The sequence below is a fragment of the Megascapheus bottae genome, chromosome 21 (assembly GCF_031878675.1).
Source record: "Megascapheus bottae isolate mThoBot1 chromosome 21, mThoBot2.hap1, whole genome shotgun sequence".
In the NCBI taxonomy this organism is placed as follows: Eukaryota; Metazoa; Chordata; class Mammalia; order Rodentia; family Geomyidae; genus Megascapheus; species Megascapheus bottae.
In genome coordinates, this window is record NC_143529.1 from 12,242,446 (window position 1) to 12,268,380 (window position 25,935).

General features: G+C 40.6%; 1 protein-coding gene across 1 annotated transcript in view; it reads left to right on the forward strand.

Moving 5' to 3' along the window:
- Positions 1–1,778: 1,778 nt before the first annotated feature.
- Positions 1,779–25,935, forward strand: part of Nbeal1 (neurobeachin like 1) — a 156,265-nt gene continuing 132,108 nt past the window's right edge. The window contains exons 1-4 of the mRNA XM_090354628.1: positions 1,779–2,004; positions 2,513–2,791; positions 15,975–16,066; positions 24,886–25,047. Of these exons, the coding sequence (XP_090210754.1) occupies positions 2,741–2,791; positions 15,975–16,066; positions 24,886–25,047 (305 nt within the window). The 5' untranslated portion in view covers positions 1,779–2,004; positions 2,513–2,740. The remainder of the gene's footprint in view (positions 2,005–2,512; positions 2,792–15,974; positions 16,067–24,885; positions 25,048–25,935) is intronic.

A 25,935-nucleotide genomic window follows, 5' to 3' on the forward strand; every position in this document is an offset into this window, starting at 1 on the left:
AATCAAAAATGGTTTCGCTGGAGAATGCACTGGAAGTAGACCTGGAAGGAATATTAGAATTCTGGTACCAAGAAAGGAGAAGCTGAAAAGAGAATGCATTAATATCTACTTGGATGTTGAAGAAATTTGAGGAATTTTGAAGGGGCAAGGAGTTTGCCCTAGTAATAGAGTGCTTACCTAGCATGTACTAAGATCCAAGTTCGATTCCTTGGTGCCATATATATAGAAAGAAAAAAAGAAAAAAGTAGTGCTGTGGCTCAAGTGGTAGAGCTCTAGCCTTGAGAAAACCCAAAGACAGTGCTCAGGTCCTGAGTCAAGGCTCAGGACTGGCAAAAAAAAAAAAAAAAAAGGAAGAAAATACTTAAAATGGAAGTATTAATTTACATTATATCCGCAGTAACTTTCAGTTCTTTAGATATAGGATTATGCAAAAGAACCCACAGGTAATTCAATTTAATAAAAACTATGTAAGCAAGTACAGAATAGTTTTGGTGACATTCCTATTCCACTAAGAGTAATCACAATAAGAACGTTTTCACGAGCATGTCTGACACTAGCATAAACATTACGTGATCTCCTAAAAGAGAAACGGACAACACTTCCAGTGTCTAGGAGCTTGGAAAACTAAACGAAGAACAACTAAAGAGCTACACAAACAAGGCTATTCTGTTCTTTTTACAATGCCAGCCCTCCAAAGAAACGCTTTACAAGAACTTAAACTGTAATTGGAGTAACTGGAGTTCTAGGTCACAGGCCCAACTTCAGAGGCTCCACATGTTATGTCCAGCTCGTCCCCCCAATACGCCAAAGGGGAAGTGGTGACGGGTCGAGGAAAGAGCTTTCTTATGCGGCACCAGCGGCCACAGGAAGAGACAAAGTAAGCAGTCTGGCCATGTTTGGATGACCACAAACCCGCCCGCGACTCCTGTGAAGCTAACAAATGCAGCGGACTGCCTCTCCTCGTTCTGGACACTGAAAGCCCATTCGAAGATGTCTTCCCTTCACGATGAACTTGAAGCTGCACGACTGGAGAGTACGAGGCACAGGCACAACGGGGGCAAAAGGATTTTCCTTTGGGGACGACGTGTCGTCCTTTCACGTTACTATAAGCCCCAGAACCGATCCCACTACTACATAGTACTCTAAAGGACACTTGGGGCGGTCAGGACCGCGGGACTCCCTGCCCTCAGCTGATCTGAGGAAATGACGTAACGCCGATAACACCACCTGCCCCGCCTTGCAGGGGCGGGCGGGATACTACGTCATCACGTAGAACCCGGGTCCCGGAGCCCAGCCCCGCGGAGGTCTGCAAGAGCCCTGCGCACTGCGGCTGCGCAGGTATTGGGGGGCGGAGCTGCTTCTCACTCCGCCCCCGCCCGGCATGCCGGACCACTGAAGAAACGCTGCCGGAGGCCGGGGTAAATCCTCTAGCGGCCCGAATGATTAGCCGAGGGGTCCGCCCCGCCTCTGGCTCCTCCCGCTCTCACGCCCCGCCTGGTGCCGCAGCTCTGCCCCGCCCCGCCTCCACACCCGCCGGGCGGGCTGTGAGGTGACTCGGGGATCTGCCTTGGGAAGGGGCGAGGGCGGCAAGTAGCTCGGCAGGGAGGCGGCGGCGGCGGCGGCGGGCCCCAGTGTGAGTTCGGTGAGGGGAGGAGGGCAGCCGGGCCCGGGAAAGCCGCGTGGCCCGGGGCGGGAGAGCCCCGGGGCGGGAGGGCCCCGGAGATGAAGGGGGGCCGGCCCCGTGGGGGTTGTGGCGCAGGGGCGGCGGGGTGGGGGCCAGGGCTGTCCCGGGCGGCTCCCGCTGCGGTCCGGTCACCGACCTCGCCCCGTCTCATTTCTCAAGTTTTTCTCGTCAGTTTCTGGCACCCTGAAAAGTTTCCCTCGGCTTTGGTTGTCTGGGATGCGGGGAGGAAATTTAAAAGTCCCCTGAAACGCTCGCAGTCGCAGGCTTTTCTGGGATGTTTCCTGCCTGCTGTTTTCTTCTTCCCGGGGCTCGGAGGCCAGGTAGGGAGGTCAGGTGGGCAGGTTGCCTTTCCGCGTCTCAGGACTGCTAAAACAAACAAGCCAGGAATTCCGCCCTCCCCCACGCCCTGCCCTGCCCTGCCGCCGACCTACCCCCCGCTTTTAAATAGCAGCCTAGAAAATGCTAAGATATTTCATGTGTTTGAAGTATGTCTTGGAAATGCCGTTCCCTTCTGTTTATAGACGATATGGGAGTGGGAAAAGCGTTCTTGCTCTTTGTTTTCTCTTCATGCATTTTTTTTTTTTTGAGGGGTGGGGGGGTTTGTGAATCTGCCCTAGAGAGTTCCAGGTCTTTATATTGATGTAACGTATGGTGTTGGTACCAGTGTTTTCCTGAAACATAAGCTATACACTGCAACGAGTGTAAAGGTTTATACTTTTTATGGCAAGTGAAAAAGATAAATCTTTTTCTCTAGTTTCTGATAAGTATAGATATTTGTATTGTCACCTCTTATTTGAACAAATCTTTGGGTATTTTTCTTTTTTACAGATTTATTTCCTATCAACCACTGATGAAGATATATCTGTATATGTGTTCGAGTGACTGCCAGAATTCCCTTTTATTGGCCAGAGACTATTTGTTTTACTAATTTTTGTTTTCCCTACTGCTTTGAGCTTTACTGTAATGGCTGAGAAACTTGGAAAATAAAATGAACGTGCTGTGGTCTTGAACATAATTTTTTTGAGGAAAAATTAAAGTGCCAGAGTGAAAGCCACAATGGCATCCAGAGAGAGGCTCTTTGAACTTTGGATGCTTTATTGTACAAAGGTAACTGCTTTCTCTTTTTTATTTCTGAGCTTTTAAAATACTTGGTTATAAGATGTGCCTATTCTTATTATCTCTTTACTTAATGGATAATAGTATATTCATACTAATAGTCCCAAACTTAAGAACATATAAGGGATATTCTGTGTGTGTGTGTGTGTGTGTGTGTGTGTGTGTGTGTGTGTGTGTGAGAGTGAATGTGTGTTCTTGCCTTGGGGCATGAACTCAGGGCCCCGGTTCTGTCCTTGAACTTTGTGTTCTCAAAGCTAGCACTCAACTACTTGAGCCACAATTTTACTTCATCTTTTAGATAGTTTTTGGAGAAAAGTGTCTCATGGAGTTTCAGTCTTTCCTGTCCAGGCTTGGTTTGAAGTGAGATTCTCAGATCTTTCAGCTCCTACCTGGGATTACAGGCATGAGCTACTGTTGTTTCTTATTTTTTCATGTTTGATTACATACACATTATTAGCACACTTAAAAACTTAAGGGTGTGTTTTTTGATACTTTAATCTCAAAATTTCTCAAAATTATGTAAGTAAAATAGCATGTCTTTAATAAAATTTCTTGCTGTTGTTTTCTTCCCTAAGTGTGTATGGGCCTGGTAGTAGGCATTTTTGTTAGAAGGGCCATTGAACACTTTTTTTTCCCTTTGGTAATGGGACTTGAGCTCAAACCTTGACCTCTGTCCCCCAGCTCTTTGCTCAAGCCTAGCACTCTACCACTTTGAGACACAGTGCTACTTCCAGTTTTCTGGTGATTAATTGAAGATAAGAGTCTCATGCAGCCAGGGGTTTGGCCTGATGGTAGAGTGTTTGCTTAGCACGCACAAAGTTCTGGGTTCGATTCCTCAATACCACATACATTGAAAAGCTGGAAGTGCTACTGTGGCTCAAGTGGTAGAGCCTTAAGGAAAGCCCAAGATCAGTGCTCAGATGCTGAATTCAGTCCCCAGACTGGCCAAAAAAAAAAAAAAAATCTTATGGACTTTCCTGCCTGGGCACACTTTGAACCTTGATCCTCATTTCTCAGTCTCCTGAGTAGCTAGGATTACAAGCATGGGCCACCAGTGTCTGTCTTTATTGAACACTTTTCTCATCAGCCTTTTAAATTGTATACAAAAGTTATTGAGGTGCTTACTATGCCTTGTTTCATTGATCCCTCATTAACAGTTCTGTAGATAATTGTAATTACCTTTTTTACTGATGAGAAAACTGATAGACAAATGAGCCTAGAACTCAATGAAGCCTGATTCTAAATTTTTTTTTTTTCATTTAGAAGTAAATTTATTTTCTTCCTTTATGTGAGTGTGCATGGTAGGTTTGATTTTAGGGTTGTGAGAAGGGTAGTACTTAAAAACATGCTTTTCAAGTGGTGAGCTATAGTACTACTTTGAAAGTACCGGCAGAAGTCAAAGGAACACCCTTCATCTACTAAAGTTAACTTAGGTCTGTGTGGTCAAGTGCTCAAGTCAGACTATTTTGGCATCATCCTTTCAGGCTCTTTTTTTTTTTTTTTTTGCCAGTCCTGGGCTTGAGCTCAGGGCCTGAGCACTGTCCTTGGACTTTCTCAAGGCTAGAGCTCTACCACTTGAGCCTCAGCACCACTTCCGGCTTTTTTCTATATATGTGGTACCGAGGAATCGAACCCGGGTCTTCATGCATGCTAGGCAAGCACTTTAACCACTAGGCCAAACTCCCGGCCCGCTCTTTTTTTTTTTTTTTTTTTTTTTTTTGAATAATACTTTAATCTGTTTAAACAAAAGCAAATTACTCTTTAACAATAACCTCATTTATCTGTAATATTTAATTTTAGAGATCACACTGGAATGAACATTCTTTTGCTTCCTGGGTTTGATAAGTTTTTATAATTACCAAAGGAATGATACTGTGCAATACTTCGTATGGATTTTTTTTTTTTGTCCTGGCACTTCAGCTCAGGGCCTGGACACTGTCCTTGGGCTTTCTCAAGGCTATTGCTCTAACACTTGAGCCACAGCACCATTCCAGTTTTCTGGTGGTTAATTAGAGATAAGATTCTCTTGGACTTTAGTGCCTGGGCTGGCTTTGAACCGTGATTCTCAGATCTCAGCCTCCTGAATAGCTAGGATTACAGGTGTGAACCATTGCACCAGGCTGATATCAAGTTGTTTTTTTTTTTTTTTTTTTTTTTTGCCAGTTCTGGGCTTAAACTCAGGGCCTGAGCACTGTCTTTGGGCTTTTCTCAAGGCTAGAGCTCTACCCCTTGAGCCATAGTACCACTTCTGGCTTTTCTATGTATATGGTACTGAGGAATTGAACCTAGTCTTCATGCATGCTAGGCAAGCACTCTACCACTAGGCCAAACTCCCGGCTCCCACATAAAGGTTTTGAAAAAATTAATTTTAATGTGGTGCTTGGAAGCCACACCAGCTCTTCTATGTGCAAAGAACTACATCTCTAACCCCTGTAATCAGGACTATCTCTTTGGAGAGGAAGGTAAATTCCATTTTTAGATTTAAAATGGAACCATTTATATACTTACATGGTTTATTTAAGATAATGATTTTAATGTTTCATTAGTTCATAGATAGTATATACTAATTCGCTAATAACCTTATCTTCTGCAGACCTCTTGACCACTGCTAAATAACAAACTACTAGATTGAAAATAACTCTTCTGAGTCTGAATGGATGCCACATACATAGCTGGTCTGTACTTTCTAGCATATTGCTACTAATGTAGCACTTAGCTTGTCAAAACTAACTGACTCCCATATTCCCCCCAACCCCAGTCCTTCACCTGACAACTTTTAAGATTTTTTTAAAAAAAACACATAGTTAAAAAAGTTGTAAAAGAGGCTTTCATTTGTAATATTTCCATAGGGCATAAAATGTGCTCTAATCGAATTCATCCTTCACTCACTCTCCCTTATCCCTCTTGATGAATTTTCAGATGGCTTTAGGATTGTTCATATCTTTTTTTGCCAGTCCTGTGCTTGGGCTCAGGGCCTGAGCACTGTCCTTGGGTTTTCTCAAGGCCAGCACTCTACCACTTAAGCCATAGCACCACTTCTGGCTTTTTTTCTAAGTATGTGGTACCGAGGAATCGAACCCAGGTCTTTGTGCATGCTAGGCAAGCACTCTACCACTAGGCCAAACTCCCAGCCCCTGTTCATATCCTTTAATAAATGTTTTCTATTATTATTATTGTTATTATTTTGCCAGTTCTGGGGCTTGAACTCAGGGCCTAGGCACTGTCCTTGAACACTTTTTGTTCAAGCCTGGCATGCCACTTGAGCCACAGTGCCACTTCCAGCTTTTTCTGTGTATGTAGTACCAAGGAATCCAACCCAGAGCTTGGTGCCTGCTAGGCCAACACTCTATTACTAGGCCACACTCCCAGCCCAATACATTGTTTTTCTATAACTTAGTTGTAAGAACTTCTCAGACTTCATTGTGAGCTTACAATTGTAAAATTTTGACCCTGCTATTGTTTTCTCCCACTGTTTGAGCTAGTATTTAAACAGTGTATTTTAGCAGGTACTGGTGTTTGCATTCCAGCCCTCTCTTGCTACCCCACCCCCATCCTGGCTGGTGCTCTATTACATTTCTACTTCTGGCTTTTTGCAGGTTAACTGAAGATAAGAATAGTTTTCTAGATTCTCTGTTTGGACTGTCTACCTTAATTCTCAGTTTAACCTCTAGAGTAGCTAGGATAATAAGTGTGAGCCTTTGGTTCCCTTTTGTTTGCCAATCCAGGGGCTTGATCTCAGGACCTGGGCTCTGTCCCTGAACTTCTTTTGCTCAAGGTTAGTGCTCTACCAGTTGAGCTGCAGCACCACTTCCAGCTTTATCTGTTTATGTGGTATTGCGGATTCGAACCCAGGGCTTCATTGATGCTAGGCAAGCACTCTACCACTGAGCCACATTTCTAGCCCCTCATTAATTCCCTTTTACCATACCTCCCCCCCTCCCCCCCTCTCTCTTTTTTGTGGGTCATGGGGCTTGGGGGCTTGAACTCAGTCTGGATGCTGTCCCTGAGCTCTTCAGCTCAAGGCTACTGCCCTATCCTTGAGCCAAGCCCCACTTCCCTTTTTCTAGAAGTTAATTGAGATAAGAGTCTCAGGTCCTTTTGTGCCTGGCTGGCTTTGAACCTTGATCCTCAGATCTCAGCCTCCTGAGTAGCTAGGATTATAGGGGTGAGCTACCACACCTAACTTATCATACTTCTCTTACTTGTTCTTTTTTGTTGTTATTGAGGAAACTAGTCTTCACTATAGAATTTTCTGTAATCTGAGTTTTACTAAATGATTTCCTTTTATTTAAGTGTTTCTCTCTTTCGGTGCTTTTTTTGTGTGCTGCTCCTGGGGCTTAAAATCAGGTCCTGGGTGCTGTCTCTGAGTTCTTGTGCTCAATGCTAATGCTCTTCCACTTGAGCCACAACTCTCTTCTGAGTTTTTGGTGGTTAATTAGAAATAAGAGTCTCACAGATGTTCCTGCCTGGGCTGGCTTTGAACTTTGATCCTCAGATTTCAGCCTCTTGAGCAGCTAGGATTACAGGCATGAGCCACCTGTACCCAGCTCATAATATATACTTAATAATATACTTAATATATACTTAATAATATACTTTTCTTTCTGGTATAAAGTATCATGAGGCATTTTGAAATGTACTAATGTTGATTGAAGTTCAGAGCTTCTTACCTTTCTGTTGTTTTTGTTTTTGAGATAGAATCTCATTTTGTAGCCCACACTGGGCTAAAACATTCTCATACTCTTGATCCACCTGCTTTAGCTTTCCCAGTGCTAGAGTTATAGGCATTTGTTTGCTTTTTTTAAGATTTAATTTTGTGTAACCGAGTTGGAATTGAACCAGATTCCTAATTCTGTTTCAGGTATGAAGGACCTGAAAGTAGGTTATGTAGTTTCCTTCTATCAGTTTTCTCACATGTCAAATGGAAAAAAATAACTACCAAATTTATACCTCTCCATGTTGATGAGAGAAGTGAATTGGTTGTATGTAGATAAAAGTAAAAATATGGAAATGCAGTCAGTAGTACTTTGTAAATGCACATATGTCTATGAGTGTGTGAATGAAGATAATTTCTAGTTGGGCAAATACAGAGCAGTATTGGTAGCAGTAAGGCTGCCTTTATGAGAGCAGTATTGGTAGCAGTAAGGCTGCCTTTATGAGTGTTTTAATCTCTGCTTACTCATTTTTGCATCCAAACATAGTGCTTAATTATTTTGACTACTGATTTGAGGTTTCCTTTTTTGCCCTCTCCACTTTCAACTAAGTTTGTTTTGAGCCTTGGTGATGGTCCATTTCCTGCTGTTGCCCTTTGTCCTGCTAAATCTGGAATATGACTGAAATAGATAGTTTTGCAGTGAGCTCATAATAAACTTCCTTTCAGAATAAAAGTTTTGATTCATAAATTTATGAGGTGTTTTGTTCAGATAAAAATTCTAGTACAAATTTTTGTTGAGATTTGGAAACAATGGGATGAATACTCTTCTAGTGAGAAAATCATCATTGTATTAGTACAGTATTGGCTATAAGCCTAAATAAGACTTACAGTAAAGAGGACCAACACATCAATCCTTATTAGTTAGCCAATATTTAATGTCTGCATTGCAAGGTATAGCAGTATCTCTTGAGTTTCTATTTTTTTATGGCTTAAAAATGTTCATATAAGGAAGGGAATACTCTTTGACTCTAGAGAAACCAAAAAATATTTAATAGCTTAATAATAGTGGCTACTAATTATGTATTTCTTTTAAGGTGTCAAATGGAAAAATGCATAATTTATGTTAGGATATATGAAAATGTTTTATTCTGAGTATCAAAGTTTACATTTCCCTGAAATAGGGTAGAATTTGTAGCACTATAGGTATAAACATATAACTTAAAGTGTAGTTGTGGGAATCTAAATAAAATTTCAAAATTTCCTTGTCTTTTGAACTGATACTTAAGTATTCATTCACAAAGGTTAATGTAAGATCTCTTATGTTTTCAGGTAAGCATCCTGAATTTTCCATGCTTGAGGAATATTTGGGTAGAAATAACCTAAGAATGGGTATAGCATTCCAAAGGGAGGTCTGTTCTGGAAAGAAAAATTTGAGTCGTGCTAGCAGCTATAAGACGGAAGAGGGCAAAAAGAACTTCAGGAGAACATTATAATTTAAGAAGTAGGTACAGTGTCTAATGCTCCTATGCCTTAGGCATGTACTAATGTGTATTCTTTTTCTTATGAAAAGATGAGGGAGTTTAATGAGCTCATGCTGGCCCTGCCTGTAATCCTAGTTACTTGGGAGGCTGAGAATGGGAAGATTATGGTTCAAAGCCATTGAGGCTCTCCTTCAATACCAGGCATACCTCTAGGTGTTCCTGCATCTTAGCAGTATTTGAAGCTGAGAATGGGAGTATCCTTACAAGCTAGCCTGGTCAAAAAGTCTAAAATTCTCCATTTCAACATAAGAAGGTGAGTGTGTGGTACATGCCTGTCTACCTAATTATGGCAAGGAGCCTAAAAGAGGTGGATTATCTATCATCTAGGTGTACACCTGGGTAGAAAGTGAGATCCTATTTCAAAAATACCCAGTTCATGAAAGAGCTAGAGTCATAGCTCAGTAGTAAAGCACCTGATTATCAAATATGAGGCACTAAGTTCAAATCCCAGTACCAGCCACTTTGCCATAAAAAAGATGATGCTAGAAAATAGACTCTGAAAAGGGAGAAATAGGAGTGATAATTGCCTCAGAAAGTAGAATGATATTATGAAGCAAATAGTCAGGAGAATCAGACTCAGCATAGCATTTAAGAACAGCATTATGAGCTGGGTGCTGGTGACTCACTCCTGCAACCTAGCTACTCAGGAGGCCCAGATGTGAGAATCCCATCTCAAGCCTAGGCAGGAAAGTCCATGATACTATTATCTCCACTTAAGTTCCCCCAAATACAGAAATGGAGCTGTGTGTATTTGTGTGTGCATATGCGTATGTGTGGCTCAAATGGTAGAGCACAATCTTGGAGCAGAAGGCACCTAGGTCCTGCGTTGAAGCACCAGGCCTAGCACAAAAGCCAATGAAACATGCCAAACAGCATTATGGAAGGCCAAATGTGCCACACAACTGTAATCCTAGCACTCAGAAGCCTACCGCAGGAAAGACTGCAAGATCAGGATCAGCCAGCCTGGACAACATTTATCAAGACCTTGCCTCAAACAAACAAACAAACAACCATCCCAATATTTCAGAGATGGTTTTAGTAAAACAGTTTTTAAAAAGTGGAAAAAAAGAAAAAGGTTTAAAAAATACAAGTTCCCATTATTAATTTTTGTGTAGCAAAACTTAAGTTTCTCCTGCCTTTTGCCTCATGAGATGTTTTATTTTTAGAGGGTTTTTTTTTTTGTGTGTGTGTGTGTGTGGGGGGGGTTATGGGCTTGAACTCTGCCTGGGTGCTGTCCCTATCCCTGGGCCTGGGCATCATTCTTGAGTTCTTCAGCTCTAAGTTACTGCCCTACCCTTGAGTTAAGCCCCACTTTCCATTTTCTAGAGGTTAATTGGAGATAAGAGTCTCAGGTCCTTTTGTGCCCGGGCTGGCTTTGAACCTTGATCCTCAGATCTCATCCTGAGTAGCTAGGATTACAGGTGTGAACCACCAGGCCAGCTGAGTTTTTAAAAATCACACCCAGAATTGTTATAATTCTTTTTTTTTTTTTTTTTTTTGCCAGTTCTGGAGCTTGAACTCAGGGCCTGACCACTGCCCCTGAGCTTTTTGCTCAAGGCTAGTACTCTACTACTTGAGCCATAGCACCACTTCTGGCTTTTTCTGTTTATGTGGTACTAAGGAACTGAACCAAGGGCTTCATGCATGTTAGTCTACTGCTAAGCTACATTCCCAGCCCACTGAGCAATTTGTATCTTAAAAAATTTCTGGTGTATGGGCTGGGAGTTTGGCCTAGTGGTAGAGTGCTTGTCTAGCATGCACGAAGACCTGGGTTCAATTCCTCGGTACCACATACATAGAAAAAAGCTGGGAGTGGTGCTGAGGCTCAAGTGGTAGAGCTCTAGCCTTGAGAAAGTCCAAGAACAGTGCTCAGGTCCTGAGCTCTAGCTCAGGACTGGCCAAAAAAAAAAAATTCTGGTGTATCATTGTTTCTTTTTTTTTCACCAACTCATTTTTTTTTTTTTTACTACTTTTAAGTGTCAAGTGTGTGAAGTTTGATAAGTGTGCATATTTGTGTAACTACCCTTCATCAGAAAATGGAAAATTTCAGGGGTAGGTCAGTGATGTAACATTTGCCTACCATGTTCAAGGATTGAGTTCCATTCCTATAATCAAAAAAATTGTGCCAATTTGCAGTCATTACTCCCCAAGGCAACCATTGATCTAACTGTTGTCGTTATAGCCTGTTCTAGAACTTTGTATAAAGTTAGATTATATGACTTGATGTCTTTGGTCTTTTATTCACTAATTTTAGAAAATTAATGGTGTTCTGACATCAGTAATTCATTTCTTACTCTTTTTTTTTTTTGCCAGTCCTGGGGCTTGAACTCAGGGCCTGGGCACTTTCCTTGGGCTTTCTCAAGGCTAGAGATCTACCAACTTGAGCAACAGCACCATTTCTGGCTTTTTCTGGGTGTATGTGTGATACTGAAGATTCAAACCCGGGCTTTGTGTATGCTAGGCAAGCACTCTACTACTAGGTCATGCTCCCTGGTCCATTTTTTACTCCTAAATAATACATTATCCCTTCCATAATTTCTATGTATGTTAAATTGTTAAGAATTATTGTTTCTAGCTGTAGACTATTGAAAATAAAGTATCTACTTGCCAACTGCTGGTGGTTCACAGCTGTCATGCCTTATATGTATGAGGCTGAGATCATGAGGATAATAATTTTAGGCCAGTCTGATGTATATGTGAGGAGGCTAAACCTTATCTGAAGAAGAACCAGAGCAAAAAAAATGGTATTGTGCTTACTTAGCAATCTCAAAGACCTTGAATTCAAACCCTAGTACTGTCAGAAAAAAGTATCTTGATAATTTTTATGCTAGTGTTTTTTTGGGTATGTGTTTTATGTGTTTCATTTCAATGTGGAGGAATGTCTGGGCTGTGTTATGTGTGTATGTTTAAATGAAACTGGTGAACAGTTTTCCAAGTTTCTCTTTCACTAGCAATATACTGTATAAGATATACAATTATTCTGTATTTGCCATGCTAATGGGTATATATGTAAGGATATCCCATTTGTTTTTACTTTACATTTGTCTGGATAACTAATGATATTGAGCACATTTTATGTACTATTTGTGTGTCTTCTTTTGTGACATTTCTATTTAAAAAATTGAGACCTGCGCAGGCATGAGTGGCTCATGTTTATAATCCTAGCTGCTTGGGAGGCTGAGATCCGAGGATCATGGTTCAAAGCCAGCCCAGGCAAGAAAGCCTTGAGAGACTCTTATCTACAATTAACCTCCAGAAAACTGAAAATGGCATTGTTACTCTAAGTGGTAGGGCGTTAGCCTTGAGCTGAAGAGCTCAGGGACAGCATCCAGGCTAGCCCCATCACTGACAACAACAACAAACAACAACAAGAAATTGAGGTCTTCATGTATTGATATGTTGGAGAATATATTCAAGTATATGACTTGCCTTTCTATTTTTACTTTCCTTTGTCCTTTCTCTCTCCTTCCTCTTCCATCTTTTCCATCTTCCATTCCTCCATCTTTTACTTTTCCCTTCTGTTCCTCCGTTATCATCTCCTCTGCTTCCCTCAGTGGGGCTTGATCTCTGGGCCTGGGCACTGTCCATGAGCTCTTCAGCTCAAGGCTGATACCCTACCCCTGGGCCTGGGTATTGTCCCTGAGCTCTTCAGCTCAAGGCTACCACCCTACCCCTTGAGCCACAGTCCCATTTCTCCTTTTCTTGTAGTTGTTTGGGGATAAGAGTCTCTCCTTCTTTAGTGCCTGGGCTAGCTTTGAACCATGATCCTCTGATCTCAGCCTCCTTAGTAACTAGGATTACGGGCGTGAGCCATGCATTGGCTTCCTTTTTTCTTGGTCTTTTTTTTTTTTCCCCTCCTCTTTCTTTTCTCTCTTCCTTTTTAGTGTTTTTGTTGTTATTGAACCCATGGCCTTGTGCATTATAGTCAAGACTATCACTAAGGTACATATCTAGTTTGGCATTTTCAGCTTCTTAATGGTTGTTTTTGCTATGCGGTTTTTAAAAATCTTATTTATTTACTTTTTTTTTGAGGGGATTGAACCAGAGGCCTGCTGCATGTTTGACATATACTCTAGAATGAGGCACATTGAATCCTTAATTTTTTTGTGTGCCAGTCCTAGGGTTTGAATTAAGGAACTGGGTGCCTATCCTTGAGCTTTTTTAGCTTAAGGCTAGCATTCTACTGTTGAACCACAGCTTTACTTCTAGCTTTTTGGTGGTTAATTGGAGATAGTCTTATAGACTTTCCTTTCTGGATTGGGTTTGAGCCATGATCCTTAAATATGAAACCCCTGTTAGCTAAGATTACAGTCATGGGCAGCAGGTACCTAGGTACCCTTAATTTTAATGAGAAAGATATATATATATATATATATATTTTTTTTTTTGTCTGTTGTGGGACTTGAACATAGGGCCTGAGTATTGTCCCTGAGCTCGTCAGCTCAAGGCTACTGCCCTACCACTTGAGCCACAGTGCCACTTCCCGATTTCTGATGATTAATTGGAGATAAGAGTCTCATGGACTTTTTAGTCCCTGGGCTGGCTTTGAACCATGATCCTCAGATCTCAGCCTCCTGAGTAGCTAGGATCACAGATGTGAGCCACTGTGCCCAGCAAGAATTTTTCTTTTTAGCTCATGATTTTTGTGTCCCAGGTAAGATAAAGAATCTTACTTTTTATCCCTGAGTACAAAAATAGTTCATATTTTCTTCTGGAAGATTTTGGCTTTAATTTTTTTTTTTACAGTAATGATCCAATTCCAGTGTGTGTGTGTGTGTATGTGTGTGTGTGTGTGTCCGTGTCCGTGTCCGCCTGTGTATGACATTGGACTCGAACTCAAGACTAGCATTTTACCACTTGAATCATGCCAACAGCCCTTTTTGCATTATTTTTCTGAAAGGTTTTTACCCAAACCTGCTGTTGGACTATGATTCTCCTATTTCATCCTACTATGTAGCTGTGATTATAGATGTTTATGCCACGAGTGGCTCCAGTTTTATTTTATTTATGCAGTTTATACATTTTTTTTTGGTCAGTTGTAGGGCTTAAACTCTGGGCCTGAGTGCTGTCCCTAAGCTTTTCAGCTCAAGGTTAGCTCTCTACCCCTTGAGCCGGAGCGCCACTTCCTAATACTTCTTAATTTAGTGAAAAAGTATTTAGTGAGTATCTTCTTGTTACTATGCATTATTTATTTATTTTTGCCAGTACTGGTATTTGAACTTAGGGCCTGGGTACTGTCCTTGGCCTTTCTCAAGGCTAGCTAGCACTCTACCACTTGAGCCACAGCGCCACTTCCAGCCTTTTCTGTGTATATAGTATGGAGGAATTCAACCTAAGGGCTTTGAGCATGCTAGGCAAGCACTCTACTACTAGACCTTTAGGCACTATTTTAGTGACTTGATTTTCATTAGCAACAAAAGATAAAAATCCTTTTTGTGGGCCAGGAGTTTGGCCTAGTGGTAGAGTGCTTGCCTAGTATTCATGAAGACCTGGGTTCTATTCCTCGGTACTATATACATAGAAAAAAGCTGGAAGTGGTGCTGTGGCTCAAGTGGTAGATCTCTAGACTTGAGAAAAGTCCAAGGACAGTGCTCAGCCCCCCCCCCTCGAGTTCAAGCCCCACAACTGGCAAAAACAAAAACCCAAAAACCCTTTGTGTATGTGAAACTAATGTGAAATGGTAAACTAATACTTAAGTATATCATACAGTATGATAAGCTCGGATTTGGTTAGGAGACAAAATAGGATAAGTTAACATGTTAGTGAGAAGATTTATCTCTGTTGATAATACGTTGTTTAGTGAACTATTTGAGCAAAAACACGAGAGAATTGGGAAACAGAAGCAGGATGATGGTGAGTTTTCTTCTAGGTTTTTTTTTTTTTTGTCCTGTCTTGGGCATGAGCTCAGGGCCTGAGCACTGTCCTTGGACTTTTCTCAAGGCTACAGCTCTACCACTTGAGCCTCAGCACCACTTCCAGCATTTTTTTGTATGTATGTGGTACCAAGGAATCTAACCTGCGTCTTTGTGCATGCTAGGCAAGCACTCTCCCAGTAGGCCAAACTCGCAGCCCGTAAGTTTCCTTGTAGTTCAGAGTTAGCTAGATCCTATTACAAAACCAAAATTTAAATAGGATGGTAACCTGGATCAAGTGGTAGAATGTTTGCTTGGCAAGTGAAATCAAGACTTAAAGAAGATGAGAGGGTAACCTATACAAGTATCTCAGAGAAGAGTGTTCTGGTTAGAGAAAACTGGTGACAGTTTAAAGGCCTTTTTGGGTTTGAACATGTCTGGTATGTCTAAGGAATTTTGAGGATACCACTACTATGGAGAATAGCAATGGGTTAATTACAGAAATATGTGAAGGCAAATTTTTTAGAGTCTTACAGAACATTGTTAAATTGTTGAAGCCATTTGAGGGTTTATTATAATTAATACAAATTTTTATAGATTTTTGTTTGGTTTTGTTTTGTCAGTCTTGGCGCTTGAACTCTGGGCTTAGGCTCTGTCTTTGAGTTCTTCAGCATAATGATAACGCTAATAACCACTTGAGCCACAATGTCACTTTTGGTTTTCTGGTAGTTAATTGGAGATAAGAGTCTCATGGTCTTTAGTGCCTGGGCTGGCTTTGAACTGCTATCCTCAGATTTCAGCCTCCTGAGTAGCAAGGATTGCAGGTGTGGGCCACCATGCCCGGCTGGATTTTTTTTTTTTTTTGACACAGTATTGTTATGTTGCTCACAGCTTCCTTACTGCTGAGACTACCGGCTTGTGCCATTCTGCCAGCTATTACACATATTTTAGTTTTGACAGTGTTTTATTATGTAGACTAGGCTGACCTCAAACTTGGGACTCTCTTTGTCAACTTCCTGAGTGCTGGGATTATAGGAATGTACCAGCACAAATAGCTTTTATTGCTCCTTTACATAGTTACTTAGATATGAAAGCATTAGTTTTCTGACATGTATACTTTCTTTCAGAAAGATCCAGATTATCTGAAGCTATGGTTGGACAATTTTGTTTCTAGCTATGAACAATTCTTAGATGTCGACTTTGAAAAGCTGCCTACCAGGTATGTAGACATAATTCATTACTCTTGGTGAAATGGTTCCTTTTTGGTATATAGATTTCTTTATGACATATTTGAAGGATACAATTGTGTTTATATTCTTGTTACTTCTAGATAACCTTCCTCTCATAACAAACATCTTTTCTTCTTTTTTTTGGTTGGTTGTGAGGTTTGAACTCTGGGCCTAGGCGCTGTCCCTGAGCTCTTCGGCTCAAGTCTTCTCCCGTACCCCTTGAGCCATATACAGTGTCACTTCTAGTTTTCTAGTGCTTAATTGGAGATAAGAGTCTCACAGTCTTTAGTGCCAGGGCTGACTTTGAGGCTTTGGATGGTGATCCTCAAATCTCAGCTTCTTGAGTAGCTAGGATTACAGGCGTGAGCCACTGTGCCTGGCTTTGGCTTTCTTTTTTCTTTTATTTTTTATTCTTTGTCCTGGGGCTTTGGCTCAGGGCCTGGATGCTTGACCTTTTGTGCACAAGGCCAATACTCTACCACTTGATCCACAGCTCTACTTGTGGCTCTTTTGGTAGTTAATTTGAGATAAAATTCTCACAAATTTTCCTGCCTATGCTGGCTTTGAACTGCAGTACTCAGAGTCTCCTGAGTAGCCAGGATTACAGATGTGATATTATTGGTATATGTGAAATGATTATTATTCTTGTTTAGCTGATACCCAGCTAAACCCGACTTCTTGGGGCTGATGCTTTGCTTCCATGACATGCAGTTCATTTCATGTCTAACCCTAGCTGTTACTAGTGTTAGTAGGTGGTTGAGTGTTTGTGGTGGTTCTTGGCTCTATTGCATAGTATCAGGACTGTCCCTGATGTGACAAAAGAACAGTGACAAGTACAGAGATAGTTAAGAATGATTTATTAGCAAAGGATAACTACAGGTAGGCAGTTGATGTGAGGATTGACTTCCTGGAAGTTGTTAGGGTTTGGAATTTTATGTAGTAGAGTGGGGTTGCTAGGTAGCAGGAAACTAGACCTTCCCCTTGTGGCCCCTCTCCAAAAGACTTAACTGCATATTGGCTTGCCTGGAACACATGTGCCTGTGCATTTATTCTTCTTAAGTTAGTGCTTATAGTAAAAAGTCAGATGTCTTCTTTTCTTTTTCTTTTCTTTTTTTTTTTTTGTGGGTCATGAGGCTTGAACTGTGGGCCTGGGCGTTGTCCCTGATCTCTTCAGCTCAAGGCTTACTGCCCTACTCCTGGGCCTGGATGTTGTCCCTGAGCTCTTCAGCTGAAGGCTACTACCCTATCCTTTGAGCCACAGCCCCACTTCCTCTTTTCTAGTGGTTAATTGGAAATAAGAGTCTGGTCTTTAGTGCCCGGGCTGGCAATCCTCAGATCTCACCAAGCCCAGCCAGATGTCTTCTTTTCTCTCACGTGGAAGCTAGACCTAAAATACAGCTGGACATAACTTACACAGGGCTCTATGCATTGACACACCAACTGACTAAAGGCTATATTTAGGGGTGGATCGCATAGGCATAGCTCTTCTGACAACTAAAGTACCATTTATCAAAATGAATTCCAGGAAATGGGAACATTTTTTTTTCTTTCGTAATGTTTTTGGGAGGACCTAAAGGTGACATAGAAATAGAAGGAGGAAGGCAAATGTAGTCATCGTATTCAATATACATTATGTTAAAAAAAATGGACTATGTAACTTGGTCAAGGACAAGAGGAGAAATGAAAGTAAGTGAAGGAAAGGGTGATGTTGTCCAAGAAGCATTATACTTACCACCTTCCTTATGGATTGTAACTCCCTTGTCTAGTAATAACTTTTTAAAGTCATTGTCATTATGTAGTTAAATACCTGGCTTTAAGATGGGATCCATGCTCCATAAAGAAGATATAGGGCTATTACCTTAATGGCATGAGTCATCTGTGGGCTTGGAAGAGTCTTAAAACTTAACATTCCTAACTCATTTATACCTAGTTACTTGCACTAACACAGCTACCCACTCTCACAAGTTAAGGTCATTAATCATCTATAAAACTGCCTTCACTTCATACCACAGTATTGTCAGCTACTCACACTACTCACTACATAAATATAAATTCATAGTTCTTTTGACACTCTCATTTTCAGTAATTATGTAGAGTTGATATGAACTTACTGTACTGATAGTTTTACTCTAAGACAAGCATTAGAAGGATTATAGAGGCAGAATTTTAATGCTATTTCCCTATAAAAGACACATTATTCTCCCTTGAACAGTAGTGTGTTCACTAATTGGGAAGCTGTTTAAGCTTTGGGTGTGCAGTTTTTTTTTTGAGACATATTACATCACTGACCATGTGGTTGAGCTCTGTCTCTAGCCTTTCTCCAAAATGTTAAGGAGTAAGTCTGAAAGTTCTGACACATGATTTCTTTTTTTTTCTATTAAAATTTTTTCATTAGCATATATTAAGTGTACCAAATCATGGATTTCTTTGTGATGTTTGGATTCTGAGACTAGCCTCTCTGTGGGTTCATTAACCCTGGAGTAGCCTAAAGAGAGCTGTTGTAGGTAACAAAATACACTCCAGTCACTCAGGAAATTGTATGATTTTTTTTTTTTTTTTTGGTTGATCATGGGGCTTGAACTCTGGGCCTTGGGCACTGTCCCTGAGCTCTTCAGCTCAAGGCTACCACTCTGCCACTTGAGCCAATGTCTGTTCTGGGTTTTTAGTGGTTAATTGGAGTAAAGAATCTTATGGACTTTCCTGCTGGCTTTGAACTGTGATTCCCAGATCTGATTTTCCTAAGTAGCTAGGATTACAGACATGAGCCAGCGGTGCCTGGCTGTATGATTTTTTTAATGCTGTATACTAGAAACTGGGACTAAAGCCAGTTTTAATTTATAATATTTATTATATTTTACAATGTATAATATAAATATATACAATGGTATTAATATTTAATATGTATTATGCAACATGTATGATATATGATATTATTATTTTCAGTGGCATTAGAGCTTGCTAGGCAGGTAACTCTGTTTGAATCTAGCCATTTTTCCTTGCATTGTTCTTCAGATAGGGTCTTGAGTTTATGCTTGGGCAGGCCTGGATCAAGATTCTACTATTTATGCTTTCCAAATAGCTGGGATGACAGGCTCATACCACTGCTACCAGCTTCTTTTTTAATTTGTTGAGATGGAATCTTGTTATCTTATTTTTACCATGCTGTCTTGGACCATAATCCTCCTGACCTTTGCCTCCCTGAGTAGGATTACAGGTATGAGCCAACTCACCCAGCTCTGGAACTGACTTGGGGCAAGCGGAAATAGGAAGATCAAAGTCCATGTTGAAAATAATCAATGCAAAAAGGACTGGTAGAGTAGCTAGAGTGATAGAGCACCTGCTAGCAAGTATGAGGTCTTAAGTTCAGATATCAGTACTGACAAAAATAGGGATAAAAAATAAATGATTAAGTAGGGAAAAATTTAAATTCTGTAAAACATTATAGAATTTGCACATAATCCACCATTTCTCCATTCCCTGTCAAGTTCCTAGTTGTTAGGTAAGAGCAGTTGCTTGGAGTAAAAAGGAGAAATGAAGAGGCATGTATGTAGCCACAAAAGAAGCTCCAGTTCTAGACTTGAAGGGAAAAGGAAAGAATAACTTGTAATGATGATGGGGAAGAGTATTTGGAGAACTAAAAATCTCCAACGAGAAAAGTACACCACCTTTGGGGATAGGCTTAGCTAGTTAGTGTAGTTGAAAAGAGTGGAGTCTGAAAGATTCCATAGGGCCCAAATGATGTACTTTGCATATACTCTTAAGAGATTTAATTTGTTCTTTTGTTATGGAAGGTAAGACTGCTATTAAAATTTTTTCCATGTGAAAATGGATTTTACTTTCCAATTCACATGGGAAGTATTAGGTTGATTGAGAAGAGAGTTGAGACAAGAAGTTCAGGCAAGAAGCCCAGTTAAGAGTAAATTGTGATAATTAGGATAAGAAACCATTACAGCTTTGGACTGAAATAAGGAGTAGGATAACATTCGAAAGAGAATAACATTGTGTTAAGATGCCTTGACATATTTGTATATGTTGGGGGTGGTGAGGAAGTTTTAAGAGACTTGTATTTTAGTCAGTTTTAGATATCTCAGAATATTACACTATTTATAATACATTTATAAAACTAGAAAACTTACCAAAGAAATATTGGATACTTAGCTGGAGAAGTTAAATTGTAACACCCTATACAATCTTTCTAAGTACAGATAAAGTAGCAATTTTTAAAAGTAGAAGACAAATATTAAAGCAAGTTATATTTTAAAAAACAGCTATATTAAAAAAAAACTATATTGTTTTATACTACTAGAAGTATTTTTGTAGTTTATGCTTAGAAGTTCTTTTAATCATAGTTCACTTCAAATCATGGCCTTAGGGATTGATGGAGTTAAGATCTGGGCATTTGAATGAATACTTTTGAAGTTACTATGACAGAGAGTTGTTATCTATACATTATAAAATGGCTTTTCTGTTGAAAAATCATTAAAAAAATATTACCTATGAGGCTGGGAGTTTGGCTTAGTGGTAGAATGCTTGACTAGCATGTGTGAAGACCCTGGTTCAATTCTTTGGTACCATATATACATAGAAAAAGCCGGAAGTGGGGCTTGGAGCGTAGCCTAGTGGTAGAGTGCTTGCCTAGCATGAAGCCCTGGGTTTGATTCCCTGGTTCCAAATACACAGAAAAAGCTGGAAGTGGTGCTGTGGCTTAAGTGGTAGGATGCTAACCTTGAGAAAGCCCAAGGACAGTGCTTAGGCTCTGAGTTCAATCACCAGGACTGGCAAAAAAAAAAAAAAAAAAAAAAAAAAAGCCAGAACTGGCTGTGGCTCGAGTGATAGAATTCTAGCCTTGAGACAGCCCAAGTGCAATACTCAGGCCCTGAGTGCAAGCCCTAGGGCTGATCCCCCCCCCAAAAAAAAATTACCTATATATTTATTGTACCCTGAAGAATGCTAAGATCGTTTTTGTAATGGTATCAGCTTTGTGATAGTTATTTTATTTAAAATTGTTTTAGGTGGGCATGGTGGGGCATGTCTATAACCCCCATATTCAGGAAATGAGATTAAATGATCAGTTTATAGGCTAGTGTGGGCAAAATTTATAGGGGGCCTAGCTCAATAACAAGCTGCACATTGTAATTCCAGTTACTAATCCAAACTATAAAAGCAGCTCTGAAGGTAGAAAATTGAGGTTGGACTCAGGCAAGTGTGTAAGACATTATCTGAAAAACAAACTAAAAGCAATAGGAAAGTTCTTGCCTAGCAAGCTTGAATCCCTTGAGTTCAATCCCCAGGACCACCTCAAAAAACTCCACTAAAATTTTAATATTTTTATGTAAATACTAAATAATGTCTTTAGATGTTATAATAGAAAACACTCAAATTTTCAAGGAAGACCACACACACACACACACACACACACACACACACACACACACATAAAATTAGTCACCTTTCCAAATGAAGAGCTGAGGACCAGTGGCTCTCACCTGTAAATCCTAGCTACTCTTGAGTCTGAGACCTAGGGAATTGAGGTATTAAGCTAGTACAGAGAGAAAACTCCATTTCTAATTAAATGAAAAATCTCTGAGAGAAATCTCCCTTTGCTAGTTATCTTTTCTCCTTCTGAACACCTTGAGGAATCTATAAGGCAGACTATTAATGTTTCAGAAACAAATGACAAATACTAAGTCAATACTAAGAACTCCATTTTAAACTCTTATTTGAGACTGGGAGTTTGACCTAGTGATAGAGTGCTTGCCTAAGATGCACAAAGACCTGGGTTCGATTCCTCAGTACCACATACATAGAAAAAACCCGGAAGTGGTGCTGAGGCTCAAGTGGTAGAACTCTAGCCTTGAGAAAATCCAAGGACAGTGCTCAGGCCCTGAGCTCAAGCCTAAGACTGACTTAATTAGGAATAGTATACACACACTTGTATACTGAAAGTGAATTATTTATTATTCTATGACAGTATAGTAAATTCATTTATATTCTGTATTTTCATTTTAAATGGGGCAGTTGAAAATAATAGTTTTTGTTTCCTCTGAAGTAAGACTCAACATTCTGTTCTAACACCATACAGTTATGAATCATGTACCTGTGCAGATAAAGAAGCCACAGACATTTATCCTAATGACCAAAAACTGGGACATACTAAAGCTACCAGCACACCCATGTTCATTGCACATTGTTTACCATAGCTAGTATGTGAAATCAACCCCAATGCTCTCAGTGGACAAATGGCTCAAGAAAATGTGGCATATATGGTATATACAATGGAATCCTACATTTCTATCAGGAAGAATGACATTGCATCATTTGTAAGGAAGTGGAAGAAAGACTTGGAAAAAATTATACTAAGCGAAGTAAGCCAGACCTAAAGAAACATAGGCTGAATGGTTTCCCTCATTCGTAATAAATAGAATGTCTCTATAAATGTACATATAAACCTGATGGCTAGTAAAAGACAATAATTAAACTTGGACATGATTAATTAAACAACACTTTAAACATACTGTGAGACCAAAGAAGGCTGTTCTTTTTTTTTTTTTTTTTTTTGCCAGTCCTGGGCTTGAGCTCAGGGCCTGAGCACTGTTCTTGGACTTTCTCAAGGCTAGAGCTCTACCACTTGAGCCTCAGCACCACTTCCGGCTTTTTTCTATGTATGTGGTACCGAGTAATCGAACCCGGGTCTTCATGCATGCTAGGCAAGCACTTTAACCACTAGGCCAAACTCCCAGCCCAGAAGGCTGTTCTTAGGAAAGAATCATGAGGGATCAATAGCTATGTGCATATGATCATATAAAAATGATGCTTATTGAAATGAACTCCAATAAATGGAGATTAAGTTTTGTTTTGTTTTGTTGCTGTTGTTTTTTTGCCAGTCCTGAGGCTTGAACTCATGGCTTGGACACTGTCCTTGGATACTTTTTGCTCAAAGCTGGTGCTCTACCACTTGAGCCACAGCACCACTTCTGGCTTTTTCTGTGTATGTGGTACCTAGGAATTGAACTCAGGCTTCATGCATGTTAGGCAAGCACTGTACCACTAGGCTTTTTTTTTTGCCAGTAGTGGGGCTTGAACTCTGGACCTGGGCACTGTCGATGAGCTCTCCTGCTTAAGGCTACTACCCTGCCTCTGGGCCTGGGCATTGTCCTTGAGCTCTTTAGCTCAAGGCTACTACCCTACTTTTGGAGCTACAGCAGCCACTTCCAGGTAGTGGTTAATTGGAGATAAGTGCCAGGGTTAGCTTTGAATGGTGATCCTTAGATCTCAGGTCCTGAGTAGCTAGGATTATAGGCGTGAGCCATCACACCTGGCCAGCTTTTTTGTTTGTTTGTTTGTTTTTTTGGTCAGGCCTTGGGCTTGGACTCAGGGCCTGGACACTGTCCTTGGGTTTTCCTCAAGGTTATCCAGCTACCACTTGAGTCATACCACCACTTTCGGCTTTTTCTGTGTATATGGTACCCAGGAATTGAACCCAGGTATGAATGGTAGGTAAGCACTCTACCACTAGGGCCATGATCTTGGCCCCAAGAGATTTTTTTTTGCCAGTCATAGGGCTTGACCTCAGGGCCTGAACACTGTCCTTGGGATTTCCTCAAGGCTAGAGGTCTACCATTTTATCCACAGCACCACTTCCGTCTTTTTCTATGTATGTGGTACTAACTAGTCGAACCCAGGTCTTTGTGCATGCTAAGCAAGCACTCTACCACTAGGCCAAACTGCAGGCCCCGCAAAAGAGTTTTTTTTTGGGGGGGTGGGCCAGTCTTGGGCTTGAGCTCAGAGGCTGGGCTCTGTCCTTGGACTTTTTTGAGGCTAGAGCTCTACCACTTGGGTCTCAGCACTACTTCTGGCTTTTTTTCTATGTATGTGGTACCAAGGAATTGAACCCTGTTGTACCCGAATTCCTAGGACCCCGAAAGAACCACCAGAGGCCGAAGTCAAAGCAAAGAAGCAAGGGTCGTCTATTACGAGTTCGAACTCGAACCTCTGCGTGCCCATAGTCGGCAATGCTAAGAGGCCCCGAACAAAGGTTTTACACAGCTTTTATAGGGGAATTCCATAGTTACAATCACCTGATTGGTTGTTTGGTAACTTTGAACCACTGGTCGCTTCAGGATTGGTCAGAGCTCAGGTGTCTAACCACTGAGCATTGGGCTGTTGCCACCTGGGGTTCAAGTCCGGGCTAGTTCCGGGAACATGTGTTTTTGATTCCTAGTACATGGGCCCTGAGCAAGGGGTGGGGGAGGCGGTCATTCCCAGAACATGGGACAATCTTGGCACAACAAACCCCAGTCTTCATGCTTGCTAGGCAAGCACTCTACTACTAGGCCAAACTCCCGGCCTCCGCCCCCCCCCCTCAATATTTTTTTATTGTGTTGTTTGTGGTTCTCTTTTTGTTTCTTCTCTTTTTTTCTTTGGATTATTCCCTTTGTCACTGATTTTGATTTTTGTATTCTTTGTCTTGTATATAAGTTTATCTGATTTGGGGAGAGGAAGGGGCATCACCAAAAATTGTAGGACAGAGGGGTGAACCAATTCAAAAGTGATGCTCACTAGACACTAGTTGAAAATGAACTATACAACTTGGGAGAGAATGAGGGAGAGGGTGGCACTGTTCAAAAGGAAATGTACTTATTATCTGACCTATGTAAATCTGTACATCACCTTTACAATAAAATTTGATAAAAAAAGTCAGAATATCTAATAGAACAAAAAATTTTAAGATTTGGTATGGAAATGCAGTTCATGTAACTGACAGATTTTCTCTTAATATTACAATACCTTTATTTGCTTTACATTATAGGGTTGATGATATGCCTCCGGGAATATCTCTGCTTCCTGATAATATTCTTCAGGTTCTGAGGATCCAGCTACTACAGTGTGTTCAGAAAACAGCTGATGGATTAGAGGAACAACAACAAGCCTTGTCAATTTTACTTGTCAAGTTCTTCATTATTCTTTGCAGGTATCTGGTATAAAAGTCATTATTTGTTCAAAAATGACTACTGCTATAATATACATTATTTACTAATAATGTTTGTTTATATGCATCTTTACAGGGTGTCTTTACCTTTTGAGGTTGGCTTGTAGTTTGTTGGTGTGTTGGAAGGCCTTTTAATTAGTACACCAAATTATAGAGATGTTCAATCAAAACCTTTTAATATGATCCTGTCTGTCTGTCTGTCTGTCTGTCTATCTATCTATCTATCTATCTGTGGTCTTGGGACTTGAACTCTAGACCTGGATGTTGTCCCTGAGCTATTCAGCTCAAGGCGACCGCCCTACCTTTTGAGCTCCACTTCCTGTTCTCTGGTGGTTAATTGAAGATAAAGAGTCTCAGGGACTTTAGTCTCAGGGACTTTCGGTTTAGCTGAGATTACAGTTTATATTCTACCACAACCATCCTTGTATAGTAGTTACTATTTTTAGTTATTGACAAGGCTTATTGTTGTCCCTCTATGACTGCCTACTTGATTGAAACAAATTAAGGGAGAAATTAATTATTTTAGCTCTTTGTTTCAGAGATGGGGCTTGAACTCAGGGTCTAGGCATTGTCCTTAAGCTTTTTCATGTCTGTCTTTTTTTTTCCTGGTGGTTAATTGGAGATAAGAGTCTCATGGACTTTTCTGCCTGGGCTGACTTTCAACCACAATCCTTAGATCTCAGCCTCCTGAGTAGCTAGGATTATAGATGTGAGCCACAACCACCTAGTAGGGTTTAAAAAAAAATTAAGTATCAAGAATTATTAGCCTTCAGCTTTCAATAGGCTGTGATACTGTATGCTTTTACAATATGTAGAGATGACGCATCTATCACAGATTTAAAACATTTGAGAAAATATAATGTAACTAAA